The sequence below is a fragment of the Cervus canadensis genome, chromosome 13 (assembly GCF_019320065.1).
Source record: "Cervus canadensis isolate Bull #8, Minnesota chromosome 13, ASM1932006v1, whole genome shotgun sequence".
In the NCBI taxonomy this organism is placed as follows: domain Eukaryota; kingdom Metazoa; phylum Chordata; class Mammalia; order Artiodactyla; family Cervidae; genus Cervus; species Cervus canadensis.
In genome coordinates, this window is record NC_057398.1 from 11432883 (window position 1) to 11448824 (window position 15942).

The 15942-nt window shown below is 40.1% G+C and overlaps 1 protein-coding gene across 1 annotated transcript in view; it reads left to right on the forward strand.

Annotated features, from left to right (window-relative positions):
• Window positions 1-1531: 1531 nt before the first annotated feature.
• CENPF (centromere protein F) overlaps window positions 1532-15942 on the forward strand; it is a 61772-nt gene continuing 47361 nt past the window's right edge. Inside the window, exons 1-6 of the mRNA XM_043485245.1 lie at window positions 1532-1664; window positions 4253-4455; window positions 5423-5619; window positions 12112-12233; window positions 12683-12774; window positions 14772-15063. Of these exons, the coding sequence (XP_043341180.1) occupies window positions 4294-4455; window positions 5423-5619; window positions 12112-12233; window positions 12683-12774; window positions 14772-15063 (865 nt within the window). The 5' untranslated portion in view covers window positions 1532-1664; window positions 4253-4293. The remainder of the gene's footprint in view (window positions 1665-4252; window positions 4456-5422; window positions 5620-12111; window positions 12234-12682; window positions 12775-14771; window positions 15064-15942) is intronic.

The window sequence follows — 15942 nt, forward strand, 5'->3', positions numbered from 1 at the left end:
ATAGTTGAATAATTACCCTGGAAAACAATGCAGCTGTAACTATTATTGGAATTTGGTTCAAATCCCGGAACACATACTAGACTCATGGAGCAGTGTCTGAGAAAAGTTCTCCTCCCCTACCTGCTCCCCCCTCTCTCCCTAGGGCTTTCAAGGAGAGTGGAGAAGAAGGCCTTTCTCCAGCTGGCAGTTTTACTTGCCAAGATAATTTTAAGTTATGATGTGCAAGGTTACTAGGGAGTTGCTAGGAATGTAAAGATGAATTCAAAAAGATTTTACCTTACAAGAATTTCTGAGTCTGCAGGGGGAGCCAGACAAAAATAGATAGCTATATGTATACCTATATTTATCTATCCATCCATTTAAAAACACAGCAAAAATCCTTATAGTGAAGTATAAGCCAAAGTCTAGGAAAGGTCTAGGGAATTATTTCAAGGGGTGGGTGGGAAAAGCAAAAATTTTAAGAAGAAAGTGGCATTTGAGTTGGGTTGAAGGATGAGTAAACTTTCAGTGAAAGATAAGGGGCTGCAGGAATAGTCTAATGGAAGGTAAGCAGAAAGGCTGGAATTTATTGAGGAACACAATAGTGTCAGAGAAATAGTAATTTAACAATTCATTGTTTTGATCCTGTCTTTAGAGGCTTATTTTTAGTTTGTTGCTGTTGTTTAGTAGCTAAGTCCTGTCAGATTGTTTTTGCTAACCCAGGGACTGTAGCCTGCCAGGCTCCTCTGTCCATGGGATTCTCCAGGCAAGAATACTGGAGTGGGTTGCCATTTTCTTCACCACAGGATCTTCCCCACTCAGAGATGGAAAGCCACGTCTCCTGCATTGGCACACAGGTTCTTTACTACTGAACCACTAGGGAAGTCAATTATTTTTAGTTTAGGGTACATAAGTACACACATTACTAGGGAGCTTCATAAGAAAAGAGGGGGTTACATCATATGTTCACGATTTTTCTGGGTACAATCTTCTCCCCTGGAATGGCAGATAACAAATGCTTCGAATCACCTGTGAGACCCTGCATCTTCTAGATTCAATTTCAAAAGACTTAGCCTCTGTGTGCCTCAGTTAACTTTTAAATAAAAACAAGAATACTTTCCTAAAGAATTGTTAGGAATGACACAGGACGAAGAATGTCTGGCAGAATAGTACTTTAGTAGATATGTCCTAAATTATATATTTAATAAGTAAGTAGATACGCGTGTGAAGTATTAAAAAGTTTTCACCTGGCACCCCTCTCCCGCTGGCCGTAGCCGATAGACCACACCCTCCTAATCCGCCATCCCATTCCCTGGCGCTGGAGGAAACAGCGGTTCCTAACGCCTCCCAGCCTCAGCTAAAGCACGTGGGCTCCGCCTCCCCACAACAACAAAAAACCCTGTAGCACCAGCCCCAGCCCCTCTGCGGGCTTGGCTTGATTTTTAAATCCATCCGAAAGGGCCAATCAGAGGCAGCCGTTCGACTACGCGGAAGCCGATTGGCTCATAACCTCTGATAGTGACCAATAGGCTTGGAGCCGAGTTCAGTCTGGGAGGCCGGAAGCGCTCGAATCGAAAACGGGTGGCGGTCGCGGGCAGTTTGAATTGGCCTCTGTGCTCCAGCTCGCCGAGGCTGGACAAGGACTCGCCTTTCAGAAGGGTTGTTTGTCCTTTCCTGCCAGCAAGGTGAGTGTTCTCCTTGGGTCCCAGCTCTGGCGGCGGGCGTGAGGGAGCCGCGGGCCTTGTGCTGGGGGCTCCTGGGAGGCGATCCCTGTGGGATGGCGCTTCTGGGCGCTGAGGCCGCTGTCTCCTCCCACCCGAGGGCCTAGAGAATCGGCCCCGGGCCAGGTTCTTAGGGGTCTCGGCGCCCCTGTGCTCCCGGTGAAAGTGGGTTTGCACTAGTGTCAGGAGACCTTGCTTCGCCCTTTGGGGGAAACATTCCTCTGTACGGAAAGGGACTTGAAGCTCAGTAGGTATTTCACTGGCAGCCTTTCTAGACCTCCTGTTTGAAATGTGGACATCGGTCTTTTGTCGCTTGGAGGAGATGCAAACTTGGGATTTGAGGGTTTTGATCTGGGCAACGGTTTGGTGTGCCTGTTGTTCGTTGCGAGAGCTTTTCTCTCTTGCCTTCCTTTTATTTTCGCATTTCTTGGACTGCGCCTGTGGACCTGGCTTGCGCTATATATGGGATGAGGACTCAGAAATAAATGACTTTGAGGCCTGTTCCCGAGCTTGGTCTGGAGGCGCAGGCAGAGTTTTCACTTACAGGCTCCGCGGTAGCACTTTCGGCGGGGACTCGGGTTTCTTGGAGATGGGGGATTCTGATAAAGGGAACGTGTGAACCCGGCCTGCAGTGCGTGATGTGCGCGTCACAAAAGAGTTTCTTTGGGGTTCAGTGATTCGGGCATGGAAAGTGTCCTCCACTTGGTTAAGATAGAACATTTTTGGAATGAGCGTAGTCCTGCAAATCCTTTTGGCAGGAACCTTGACATCCTGGGCTTTTCTTCATCACCCCACCCCCTACCCCCTTTGCCCGTTTCATCTTGAGGTTTACATTGTTTTTTTTTTTGTCCTGTTGCCCCAGTGGTTCCATATAGATTGTTGAATGATTGATACCTTAAATCTGTCGAAGTCCCCTGTAATCAAAATTAGCTTGGGTCTGTTGGTTGCTTTAACCATTTATGTTTTGTTGTATCTTAGACTTGGAAATGGAAAAGCATTTAACTGGCCAGTCGTCCTTCTGTTTATTTCCATCGTCTGTATCATCTTTTTAAATTGCTCCTTTTAATATTTTGTTTGCTATGATGTCTTGATGTAATGCCTTCCATGGCTGGCAGAATTGTTTAGGAGTTATAGTGCCTCTGAAGGCACCCCTGAACTCCTGAATGAACTAGCTAGTTTATAATAGATGAGGTTGCCTATTGGGGAAGTGTAAACTGTCTTTGTTGCTGGAGTGGCGTGAGACTCCTTGAAGTAGTTTTTGGGTAGATGGGAATGGGGTTTACGACACTGTGTTCAAAGAATTAAGGGGGAGGGGAGAATGGCAGAGAAAACAACTTTCTAAGGCTTGAAATTATGTGCTTTCGGAGACCCTTGCTTCTCTTTTAATTTTTGGAAAAAAATTATTCGTAGTACTTTCATCAACTAATTTTTTTTTCAACTAATTTTTAATCATGCTGATAAATTTCCTTGATGAAGTCGATTGAAACAAAACACCAAAATGGTTGTGGACTTCACTTAGTAAAAAAACAGATTCTCATCCTCTTGCTAAAATAACTGGAAAATGAATGCTTTTTTTTCTTCCGTTTGAGTTCCAAAGGCTGAGAAGAGAATAATTACCATACTTTTCTCTCAGCTGTTTTAAATTTTCTAAGATATGTCCGAGAAAGAGGTAGGCCATTTCTGTCTTGGTACCATAGGTAGCAATATACAAACAAAAAAGTGTTTTTCAGGAACTAATATAATAGCTAATATGTATGGAAAGCTTATCAGGAGATAGTGTTCCAAAGGTTTAGGGAGTCACCACCATTATTATTCCCAAACCTGGAAACCCGAGCACAGACCTGTTAAATAACATGCCCAAGGCCACACATCTTGTCTATAGCTGAGAAGGAATTTGAATCACTAAGGCTATATACCTGATTCCTGGTCACGGTTGGTCTGGAGAATGACTTAACTGCATTTTGCAGTGATTCTAGTGCTAGTATGGCATTCACACTTTGTTCTTTCATGCACTGACTCAACAAATGATAACCACGTGGGAGGAGGAGGAGGTACCTGTATCATGAGAGACTCTGATGGAGAGAAAATACCAGATTATGATGGATGTCCTCAGGGAAGTCTTCCTGGAGGAAGAGGGACGGAGTATGAGTGGGAATTAATGACGTGAAGAGTAGAAAGATGAGCATTTGCAAAATAACTTATGTATCTTATTTGTCCTATAAGACCAATTTCCCCAGAAACCTTATAGCAAAATATTCATACCTTGTATAATGAAAACGAACTGACTGGTAGCCTAGTAAGAAGTGAAAAATGAGAAATAAGGAAAACAGAAAGCAAGGTGAAACCAAACGAGCATATTGTGTACTACTTCACAGTCAGAGTTATTGGGAGTCACCTTGCAGAGGGTGGCTAGGTGGAAGCTATACTTTGTTATCTTTTGAAAGAAGTTTTGAAATTTGATTCTTAGAGGTGGTTATGTAGATTAGTTCGATTCTGAGACTGTAAGTTTTCTTTTACCGTGGTAGGATCAACAGTCTGTTTATTCTTTTCAGTTTGTTTATAAATGTTGGGGTCATAAAGAAAGGAGAGCAAAATGAGCTGGGCTTTGGAAGAATGGAAGGAAGGCCTGCCTACAAGAGCTCTTCAGAAGATTCAAGAGCTCGAAGGCCAGCTCGACAAACTGAAGAAAGAAAGGCAGCAGAGGCAGTTCCAGCTCGAGACCCTGGAGGCTGCGCTGCAAAAGCAAAAACAGAAGGTATCACTGAGATGCTGGGTTTTACAACTGTTCACTCATTATTTGGATTAACAGTTTCCTCTTGGTCTTTTTAATTTAGAGAAAAGTGATTTTGCTGTCTGCAGGTGGTTATCCTCCCTCCTCTCCTCTATTGAGTCTTTTTTATTGTGATTACCTTACTTCTGCATTCTCTGTCCTCATTTCTGCTTATGTGCTCGTGTGTAGGGATGCTGAATTCCATTTTCACTTCTGTTAGGGACCATGAATTGGACATCGCTTTTGCATTCTGCACCAACATGGCCAAAAGTCTCTGGCTCTGAATCTGGGGTCAGTATCAGAACACTTTGCAGCCCAAATAGATACTGCTTTTTTTGGGGGGGGGGAGGGTGGCTGTGAGGCATGTGGGATCTTAGTTCCCTGACTGGGGATCGAACCTACACTCCCTGCAGTGGAAACTCAGAGTCTTAACCACTGGATCACCAAAGAAGTCTCCTAGATACTGCTTTCTGACAGTGAGCTTTCATTGTGGAGTTCCCAGATCTCTCCAGGACTAGTAAATGGAAACTTAAATAGTACTCTTTCATACTAGAGTAGTAATACAATTGCTGCTTCTAAAATGTTTTTGCTAGTGGGAGAATTTTTCAATTTCTTATACTTACTGGCTTTGGCAGCTGAACTTAAAAATGAGTAGCTAAGAGAGGGTTTATAGGTTAATGTTTTTTAATTCTTGAAAGCATATTAAAGCCTCTCTAGGATCGGTGTGTGTAGACCTAACCAAAGACAGTGTAATACATGACTTTGTAAAACTTTTGTCAATAAACTTCAAAATGAGATCACCTAGGATTTCTCTGTTCATCAAGCATTGACTTCTGGATTATTACAATAATATTTCAGAAAATTAGTCATCAGGATTAGACTCAGATTCACAGATAATGTCTGGTAAGTTCATGAGTAAGTGATGTATTTCCTTTTGAACAATCCCCACTAGGTTGAGAATGAAAAAACAGAGGGTGCAAACCTGAAAAGGGAGAACCAAAGCTTGATGGAAATATGTGAAAATCTGGAGAAGACTAAGCAGAAGATTTCTCATGAACTTCAAGTCAAAGAGTCACAAGTGAATTTCCAAGAAGGTCAACTGAACTCGAGCAAAAAACAAATAGAAAAGCTGGAACAGGAACTTAAAAGGTAACTTTTTGGGGAATAGTATTTATTATGGATATCTTTATATGTATTTATCAGGTGCATCCTTTTCATGGTGTTATTATTACATATTGAAGGTTTTTCCTTTCCAGTGGAATGAACAATGATTTGAGGAAAATTAATTCTCATATGCTTCAGTCATGTTGTTGCAGGCTCAGGGCCGTGTGAATTCATTAAATGGTTGCTGGCTTATTCATTTACTTATTCAATATATGTTTATTAAGCTGCCTCATGTGCCAAGGTCTGTGTTACTAGCGGGGTGCAATCATAAATACCCAAACTGTCAACAGTGGTTACTGGAAAGATGCAGGGAAGTTGAAACGTGGCTTCTGTTGATGGCATGTGTCTTCTCTGTGTGGAAAAGCTGCTGTAGAGAATGAGAACTGGGGAATTCCCAAAGATGGGGAGCAGCGAGAGCGCAGTTAAGATTGGAGGCCAGGAATTTATAGTAGGACCAGTCTGTAGCATTGTATGAGGGTTTTTTTTTCTTCTTTAGCATGTGGGGTATAAATGCTGAGAAGATATCCAAGAGGATTGATTTAGGGTTTGGGGGCAAGGGTGATGGGCTAGAAGACAGTGGAGTAATTGAGGATGTGGAAGAGAGTGAGTGAAGTTGGGTGCCACGGAATCTCAGCTGGAGAGGAGGGAAGTGAAGTCTGCAAGACTTTCCCACCGAGATCCCCATCCGAGAGACCTGTAATGCATAGAGACCTATGCATTACATAATCAGCTCATTGATTTCATTCTCTATGACTGCATCTCTCTTCCTGCCCTGGAAACACGTGGACGGTTGGGGAAGGTGGGGGTGGGGAAATTGGGATTGACATACATACACTACCTTGTATGAAATAGCTAGCTGGTTGGAACCTACTTTACTATAGAGCATAGGGAACTCAGCTCAGTGCTCTGAGAAGACCTATATGGGTTGGGATGGGGGAGTGGGGGTAGGAGGGAGGTCTAAGAGGGAAGGGAATATATCCATATAGCTGATTCACTTTATTATGCAGCAGAAACGAAGCACAACATTGCAAAGCAATTATACTCCAATAAAAAAAATAAAACTGCTTGTCTTATAAAAGGCAACCAATAAAATACTTGTTAAATGGGAAGAAACCCACCAATTTCAATGCCATATTTGACCAATTTTTTTCTTTGACCAATTTTTTAAAAAGTGCTTATTACTATTTTTCCATTTAAAAAAAAACCCCCAAACAACTAGAGGCATTAATCAAAAAATAAGTTTAGTGGGACTTGAGCACTCCTAGCTTATAAATGGAATCTTCTCATTCTAATAGTGGAAGATTAAAAGCAAAAAAGACTAGCAAATTGCCCCATGTTAATTTCTGTGAATGTTCCCCTAGAAATTTTAAGAATGAGTTTTGTTTTTAAATAACTTTACACTTCCAGAACCAGTTAACACCTTACATAACCAGGGTAAAATGACCAAACAGGAAATTAATGTTAATTCAATACTATTAACTATAGATCTTATTAGAATTTCTCTCATTTTTCCAGTCATGTCCATACACTCATTTTTCCAGGAATGTCCTTTTTCTACTCCAGGATCTGAGCCAGGATTCCATGTTGCATTTAGTGGATGTTTTCTTTTCTCCTTAAGCTGTGATGGTTTTTTGACTTTTGTGACTTTGACATTTTTAAGGAGCACTAGACCCCTTTATTGTAAAATAGAACTCATTTGGATTTGTCTGCTGTTTTTCAACAATGGCAGAGTTGACACTTTGGACTGGATTATTCTTTGTTGTGGAAGGCTGCCCTGTTCACCATAGGATATGTGGAATTTCTGGCCTCCACTCACTAGATACCAGTAGCACTTACCCCATCTCCAAATTTTGACAGTCAGAAATGTCACCAGGCACTGCCAAATGCCCTTTGGGAGGGCAAAGTCATCCTGGAGAGAGAATCACTGGGTCAGATTGAGGCTATGAATTTTTGGTAAGAGTGTCACAGAACTAGTGACATGCCTTTCTCAGTGCCTCATATCAGAGGGTACATGATTCAGTTTGACTTTTAAACCATCACTTGGTTAGGGTGTTACCTGAATTTCTGGATTGTAAATTACTGTTTTTCCGTTTGTAATTAATAAGTATTTTGATACCAAGAACTTTTTTCCAGGCATAGCTTGCAGTTATCTTAATTCTACCTACAAAGCAAACATATTTGTGAAAGGTAAAACATTTAAAAATTAAGAGTTGACTCTTCATATCTATGAGTTCTGCATCCACAGATTCAACCAACTAGGGTCAAAAATATTCGAAGAAAAAATTCCAGAGAGTTCCAAAAGCAAAAATTAAATTTGCATGCTGACAACTATTAACATAGTATATACATTATATTAGGTATTATAAGTAACCTAGAGGTGATTTAAAATGTGCAGGATGATGTGCATAGGTTATTATGCAAATGCTACCTATGTGATTTAATATGAGAGTTGAACCTTTGCACATTTTAGTATTTAAGGTGAAAGTGCAAGTCGCTCAGTCCTCTCCGACTCTGCAACCCCATGGACTATACAGTCCCTGGAATTCTCCAGGCCAGAATACTGGAGTGGGTAGCCTTTCCCTTCAGGGGATCTTTCCAACCCAGGGATCAAGCCCAGGTCTCCCGCATTGCAGGTGGATTCTTTACCAGCTGAGACACAAGGGAAGCCCTTTAGTATTTAAGAGGGTCCTAGACCCAACCTTCTGCAGGTACCAAGGGTTGATTGTCTGCTTGTCTTTTTATGAGGATGATAGCTTAGGTACATAGCCATCTTTTTCTAATTTTGTTTTCTATCCGTGTGGTAAGGTGGCTATTAAGTTGCAATGTTAGAATGATAAATAAATGTCTTTTGTTCTTTGTTTTCCTAAACTTTATCTTTGTTTGGCTTGTTCATCACTGTATTCCTAGCACCTGGCAATTGCAAGTCCTCGAATACTTGTTGAATGAATAAATGAAAGAAGCATTTGTTTTGGAAAGCAGGTGCTTGGGAAATAGGAAGTTCACTTCAGTATGCTGGAATAATTATTTCTTTGAAAAGAACATTTTGGGTGCCAATGTTAGAAATATTGATGTTAATAATTTAGACAGAAACATTCATATTTTAACATTTGAGGAAGAGATGCTTGGGTAAATTAAACCTAGTAGAAAAGAGCTTAATTTAGTACATTTTTTTTTTTAGTGGTGATAGTTTGTGTTTTTTTTCCCTAGGAGACAGGCGATACAAAGGTTTATAAAAATAACAGCAGGGTATATTTTTATTTACTATTTAAAATTAATAAACTTTTTCAAATGAAAAGATAGGGAAAAGGGGATAAGATGTGAATTTGAGAGGGAAAAGAAACACCAATTTCGCAAGTTCCTTCAAAATTTCTCTCTGGAGTCACCAACCTTTTACCCCTTGGGAAGTCTATAGACCTGCAGTGTCCAATATGGTCACCACTGGCTACATGTGGCCATGGGACACTTGAAATGTGGTTAATGTAAATGGAGGTGTGCTGGAAATAGGCAGTGAACTCCAAATTCTGAAGATTTAGTACAAAAACATGTAAAATACCTTATTAGTGATTTTTGCATTGATGGTACGTTGAAATGATAATATCAAAAATATTGAGTGAAATATTAAGATTGAATTCATTTATTTCTTGTTATTATTTTTACACTAATAGAACATTTTTGTTGGAGAGGTGTTATCTATTATGAATTTGAAGGTGATTTGATTTGCTGAATAACCATTTTCAGCTCATACATTACTTCCTTCTCGGATTGAATTTAGATCCGGGAGGAGCTAGCGCACTGAGGCCCTTCCTTTATTCCTTTCTTCCCTTCCTGCTTTGATTAATGTGTCCTTGGCAGAGAGAATGGTGCCCATCATTAGCAATTGTACGAGGAGCTTCATTTTATTTCTTGTGTTAAGGGAAAACCAGAGACACTGGGCAAGCTGCAAGAATTGCGTTCTCTTGAAGGGTGTTAGAACTTAAATGGTAAGGATACTGGACACACGTACAGTTCAGGTTCTCTGCATCCTCAGGTTCTACACCTAACGATATGAAGGGCTGACGGTACTACTGCTAATTCTACATAAGGGACTTGAGCATCCTGGATATTTGTCATCTCCAGGGGTCTTGGAACCAATGCTCCACACATACTGAGAATGATTGTGTTTAGCTCACTTTCTTCATTTCTTTGGGACAGTTTCCTGCCAGTATCTTTTCTACATGCATGAAGTTACTTGATTTTTATATGTGCATTTAAAAAATGTCATAAAAGGCATAGTATGTATATCAAGGCTATGTTTTTATTTATTTAAATTTTCTACTTATTTAATTTTTAACTGGAGTATAATTGCTTTATAATACTGTGGTAGTTTCTGCTGAACAACAGTGTGAATCAGCCGTAAGTATACATATATGCTGACCCTCTTAAGCCTCCCTCCCAGCCCTGTAGGTCATCACGGAGCGCTAAGCGAGTTCCCTGTGGTATAGAGCAGCTTCCCGCTAGCTATGTATCTTATATGTGGTAGTGTATATATATCAATACTACTCTCTTCATTCACCAACCCTGTCCTTCCTCCTCTGTCCACAAGTCCATTCTCTACATCTCTGTTTCTGCCTGGCAAATAGGTTCATCAGTACCATTTTTCTAGATTCCTTATATATGTGTTAATATATGATACTTGTTTTATTCTTTCTGGCATACTTCACTCTCTTGTGACAGACTCTGGGTTCATCCATATCACTACAGATGACCCAATTTCTTTCCCTTTTGTGGCTGAGTAATACTTGTATATTTGTACATCTTTTTTATCCGTTCATTTGTCTGTGGACATTTAGGCTGATTCCCTGAACTGGCTGTTGTAACTAGTGCCGCAGTGAATGATTGGGGTTGTCGTTGTTCAGTCACTAGGTTGTGTCTGACTCTTCTGCGACCCCCATGGACTGTAGCCTGCCAGGCTCCTCTGTCCATGGGATTTCCCAGGCAAAAAAGACTGGATTGGGTAGCCATTCCCTTCTCCAGGGGATCCTCCCAACCCAGGGATTGAACCCATGTCTCTTGGATTGCAGGCGGATTCTTTACTCCTGAGCCACTGGTGAAGCCCTAACATGGGGTACATGTGTCTTTTTGAATTATGGTTTTCTCAAGGTATATGCCCAGTAGTGGGGTTGCTGGGTCATATGGTAGCTTTTAGTTTTTTAAGGAACCTCAGTACTGTTCTCTACAGTGGTTGTATCAATTTACATTCCACCAACAGTGCAGGAGGGTTTTCTTTTTTCCACATCCTCTACAGCATTTATTGTTTGTAGATTTTTTGATGATGGCTGGTCTGACCTGTGTGAGGGGATAACCTGACTGTAGTTTGATCTGCATTTCTCTAATAAGGAGTGATGTTGAGAATCTTTTCATGTTGGCCATCTATCTGTCTCTTTTGGAGAAATGTCTGTTTAGATCTTCCATTTTTTGATTTTTTTTTTTTTTCATTTTTTGATATTTAAAAAAAATAATTTTTACTTTTATATTTATTTTTGGGTGTGTTGGGTCTTTGTTGCCACGCCGGCTTTTTTCCAGCTGCGATGAGCAGGGGCCCTCTCTTGTGGGGCACAGACTCTAGGGCACGCGGGCTTCGGTAGCTGCAGCTCCCGGGCTCTAGAGCACAGGCTTAGTAGTTGTGGGGCATGGGCTTAGTTGCTCCACAGCACGTGGGATCTTCCTGGATCAGGGATCGAACCCATGTCTCCTACATTGGCAGGTGAATTCTTTACCACTGAGCCACCAGGAAAGCCCTGCTGTTGTTGTTTTATACTGAACTCCATGAGCTGCTTGTATATTTTGGAGATTAATCTTTAGTCAGTTGCTTCACTTGCAAGTATTTTCTCCCATTCTGAGGGTTGTCTTTTCATCATCTTGTTTATGGTTTCCTTGGCTGCGCAAAAGCTTTTAAGTTTAATTAGGTCCCATTTGTTTATTTTTCTTTTTATCTTCATTTCTCTAAAAGGTAGGTCAAAAGGATCTTGCCAAAGTCTATATTATTAATATAATGACAATATTATATGTAATGTTATCTAGTTTCAAGATTTGAGCCCCTGCTTCAATGATAGCAATGTCCTCCTGTGTTTAAGTTCTGGGGTTTTTTTTTTTTTTTGGTTGCACTGTGTCTTTCTTTGGCCTAGAATATAAAATTTGGTTGGAATGTGTCCCAACTCTCCCAACTCTCCTTTGCTATGATAGTGGTTATTATAGATCTTCACTATAGCCTTTATTACATTGTAATTGGCTGGCTTGTATTTCTGTTTTCTGAGTTCCTTTGGAGACAAAGGACTGTCTCGCAAGTTAGTTCTTATGAAGTGTCTGTTGGACAAATGCAGTGGTAGGAATTCTTAGAGGGTGGGTATTTTTGTCAGTTTGTTGCTCTCTGGGAATGTATGGTGTTGGTGTTCTGCAGCTGTGACTGGTGTGGCATCCTCTCGGGTCGTTTTCTCACAGGTGTAAATCTGAACTTGAAAGAAGCCAGCAAGCTGCACAATCTGCGGATGTCTCTCTGAATTCATGCCTTACACCACAAAAAATTTTTGCAACTCCGCTTACACCAAGCCAGTATTATAGCGGTAAGGATTCTTTTCCCTTTGTATAAATAGCTCTTTTGTTGAGATTTTTAATTCTGCCCAAGAAATGAAATCATTCAACCTTGAATTCAGCTTCTAATTTAAGCATTAAAAACAACAACAAAAAGCAGCCATTAGTTACATATATATTTGTGTATCTGTTGAAATATGTTGCGCCATCAGTCAGCCTTTAAGCTTTTCCCTTTATGCGTCTATGGTATTTTTTTTTTTTTTTTTTCTATGGTATTTTTTTAAATAATTCAGTTTTGGAATATTCAAAATGCCTGTGTTTCCATGCATTTTGATATTTGAGTAATTTGATCAGTATCGGTTGCCTTAACCAAAATATTCTTTCTATCTGATGTACAAAGATACTCATTTCTAGACTATCATAATGATTCTTTGCAAAATCAGTGATCAAACTGAAACTGTATCTCATTGTCTGTGTTTAGGTTCCAAATATGAAGATCTAAAAGAAAAGTATAATAAAGAAGTTGAAGAACGACAAAGATTAGAGGCAGAGGTAAAAGCCTTGCAGGCAAAGGTAAGTTAATTATGGGCCTTTTAATGGAGTATGCAATTGAAGAAGTACTTTGCTATAAGTAGGATGGAGCAAGGATAGAAAAATCTGCTCTACATAGGGCTGACCCGTTTTTCTTATACCGAGAAAACAGACTTCCTGGCTCATTGGTTATGATATTTTTAAGTTTAAAAATAGGTAAGTGTGGAGTACAATGGATTGGGCAGATGACTTTATCCCTAAATATCAAATAGGCCGCAAATTCCCTAGAAACTGTGGAAACATACTTGTTTCTCTGTTAAGATCTTATATGATAAAGAATATGTTTGGAGAGGGTGGGACCAGAGTTATTCCTGGCTGACTTTGGCACCTGGAGGCAATTGCTTCCTATTCAGACCTTCTGATGGAATTTGGTGATTGCTACCAGGGATGAGAGGTTTGGGGATCATTATTAATGAAATGTTTATTTCAGGTGAGAAGGTTGTCAACATAACCTCTCTAGTTCTTTTAAATATGTAGCTGACAAGGGATTTAAACTCCAATTTGGTAGGGGAGAAAAAGGCTGAGAGAGGTGGGTGAAAGATTTGCTTAACATCAATAAAATAAACAAAATGCATGTTTTGGGAACCCCAGCTTTTAGTTACAGGACTGACCCTGAAAATACCTGGTGTCTGTAGAATATACCTTTCTCATTTCTGCTCACATGGTATTATTCGTTTTCTTTTTTTTTTTAAATTCCAAGAAAAAAAAATTCCAGTTTGGTACTGAATGGCACAGTCCCACTCAGCATATGAACTTGGTGAGATGGCCCAACTTAGCAGACAGGTTAAGGCTGAATGTATAAGTAGATGCCTTATAGAGGATCAAAAAGTACCTGTTCGAGTTTTAGCAATTTTAATTTTTTTTAAGCCTTTAACCCTTGTTTTGAGATCACCAGAGTTTTGGTACATAGCAAAGGCATTGCTTTTCAACATGAATAAAAATGAAACCATAAACTTCTGATTGTCTTGGAAATATCATTTGCTTTGTTACCCATTTCACATTGGTATCAATTCTGGCCCCGACATCTGTTGCCAGAGTTATTTTGTGGAGGACTGTGAGTCTCCAAAAACATTAAACCTCTCCCCGTGGTGAGAAAAGCCCTTGCTATAAAAAATTTAACTCGGCTACTGTAGCTGCAACTTGATGTTTGTTAGAATGGAGATAGAGAGAAGAACAAAAAGGATTCTAAACAGCAGAAAATCCACAAATGTGTTTTATATAATACAAAATGCCTCTTAGGACATTTTTTGGGGGGAAACAGTATGGTGGAACATGAGATTCTTGTAAGAGTTCTTTGGTTAGTAATGAATTTTGAGTCTCTGTGTTCAAAGCTATAGGGGGAAGTGACCAAGGGTGGGCAAAGGAAAACCATATTTCAGAATTCAAAATGGCAGTGAGTACTCACATGTGTTTTTATGAAGTTTATGAGGGATACAGGATAAATACAAAAGCTGAGCCCAGTTAAAATAGATTGAACCTCAGCTGGTGCTGGCTTTACCCTTCAGTGCTAAGTCTGACCGTTAGAACATTTCACTGGATAATGGGACTCAGTGGTTCCCCTGACTTGATGAATGTTCTTTTCTTGTACACAGTGGAAGTGCTATTAAATACCTTCTTGGCATATCTTTATGTTCTATTTGAAAATAAGTACGTAGTCTTTTTAAACATTTTGATTGTAGTGTAGCTGATTTACAGTCTCGTATTAGTTTCAGGTGTACGGCAAGGTGATTCAGTTTTATATATATAAATGTATATACACACACACACATACTTTTTCATATTCTTTTCTGTTATAGTTTATTGCAAGATATTGAATATAGTTCCCTGTGTGTAAGATCTTGTTTATCTATATTATATGTAGTAGTCTTTCCCCCACCACCACTTTCCTCTTTCATAAGCATGTTTATGTCTATGAGTCTAGTATGTAGTCTTAAATATTGTGACTTCTAAAGGGCTCTAAAGAGCTTCTGTTTTTACAGAAAGCAAGCCAGGCTATTCCCCAAAGCACGATGAATCACCGGGACATCGCCCGACATCAGGCTTCTTCATCTGTGTTCTCATGGCAACAAGAAAAAACCCCAAGCCGTCTTTCATCCAGCACTCTAAAAACTCCAGTTAGGAGAGATTTCTCTGCATCTCATTTTTCTGGGGAACACGAAGTGACTCCGAGTAGATCAACTTTGCAAATAGGGAAAACAGATACTAATAGCAGTTTCTGTGATAATTCTAGCAATTCTCATCTTTTGGATCAGTTAAAAGCACAGAACCAAGGTAACTTCTTGGGTTAAATTTTCCTGAGATAATTTCAGACATGACTCCAGACACTTTTAATCCTAGAAAGTGGTACTGTGTTTTGTTAGACCCATCCTTGGTCAACATCCCAGCCTGGTGATAAGAAATAGTGTCTTTGGGATAATGAAAAAAGCTATCACCATTTGGAAAGATATCTTTATTTTACTAAAAAGCTGGTGCCGTGAAGACTTTAAAAGTAGGGTGAGTGGCTTTGACTTTCCGAAGCAGGGAGAAGCGGTCACTGTTGACATTCCCCGCGCTTCTCACCTGGCTCCTTGTGTGGCCCGTGAACAAGCTGGTTTTGGCCAGAGGTGTGGCATGTGTCTGCAGAACGGCTTTCCTGTGTGCTGCCAGGCTGTCCATATGGGGGCAAACCTGTAACCTTGGCTGCCGCACCGCGCTGCTGCTGACGGCCAAGGGTGCCAGGTGGTGTTTTGGAATCTGCTCTGCAGACTATGATAATTTCCAGTGCTGTGATAGATTGAAAATCACCATCAGCATGCACTGGTGAGAGCTATCACACGGCCAGTGCCTTTGGAACCAATATTGTGTATATGCAGGGAGAAAAAAAAATGAAAAAAAATTATTGTTAATTTTGGCAGTAGAGGGGGTTCACACTGTCTTGCTCTTTACTGGCAGTAAAGCCACTAGAGAATATAGGAGGGTGAATTTTTCACTGCTTAGCACTCATTTGCATTGATATGGGTACAAAACAAATATTTGTGGGTATATAAAACCAAGTGGTAATTTTAACACAGGGTATTATATGTGATACACTTTTTGCAGTTTTCTTCATGATTTTAGAAAAGCATTCCTCCCTGCCACAAGTTTACTGTGAAAACATAAAAATTTTCTTCT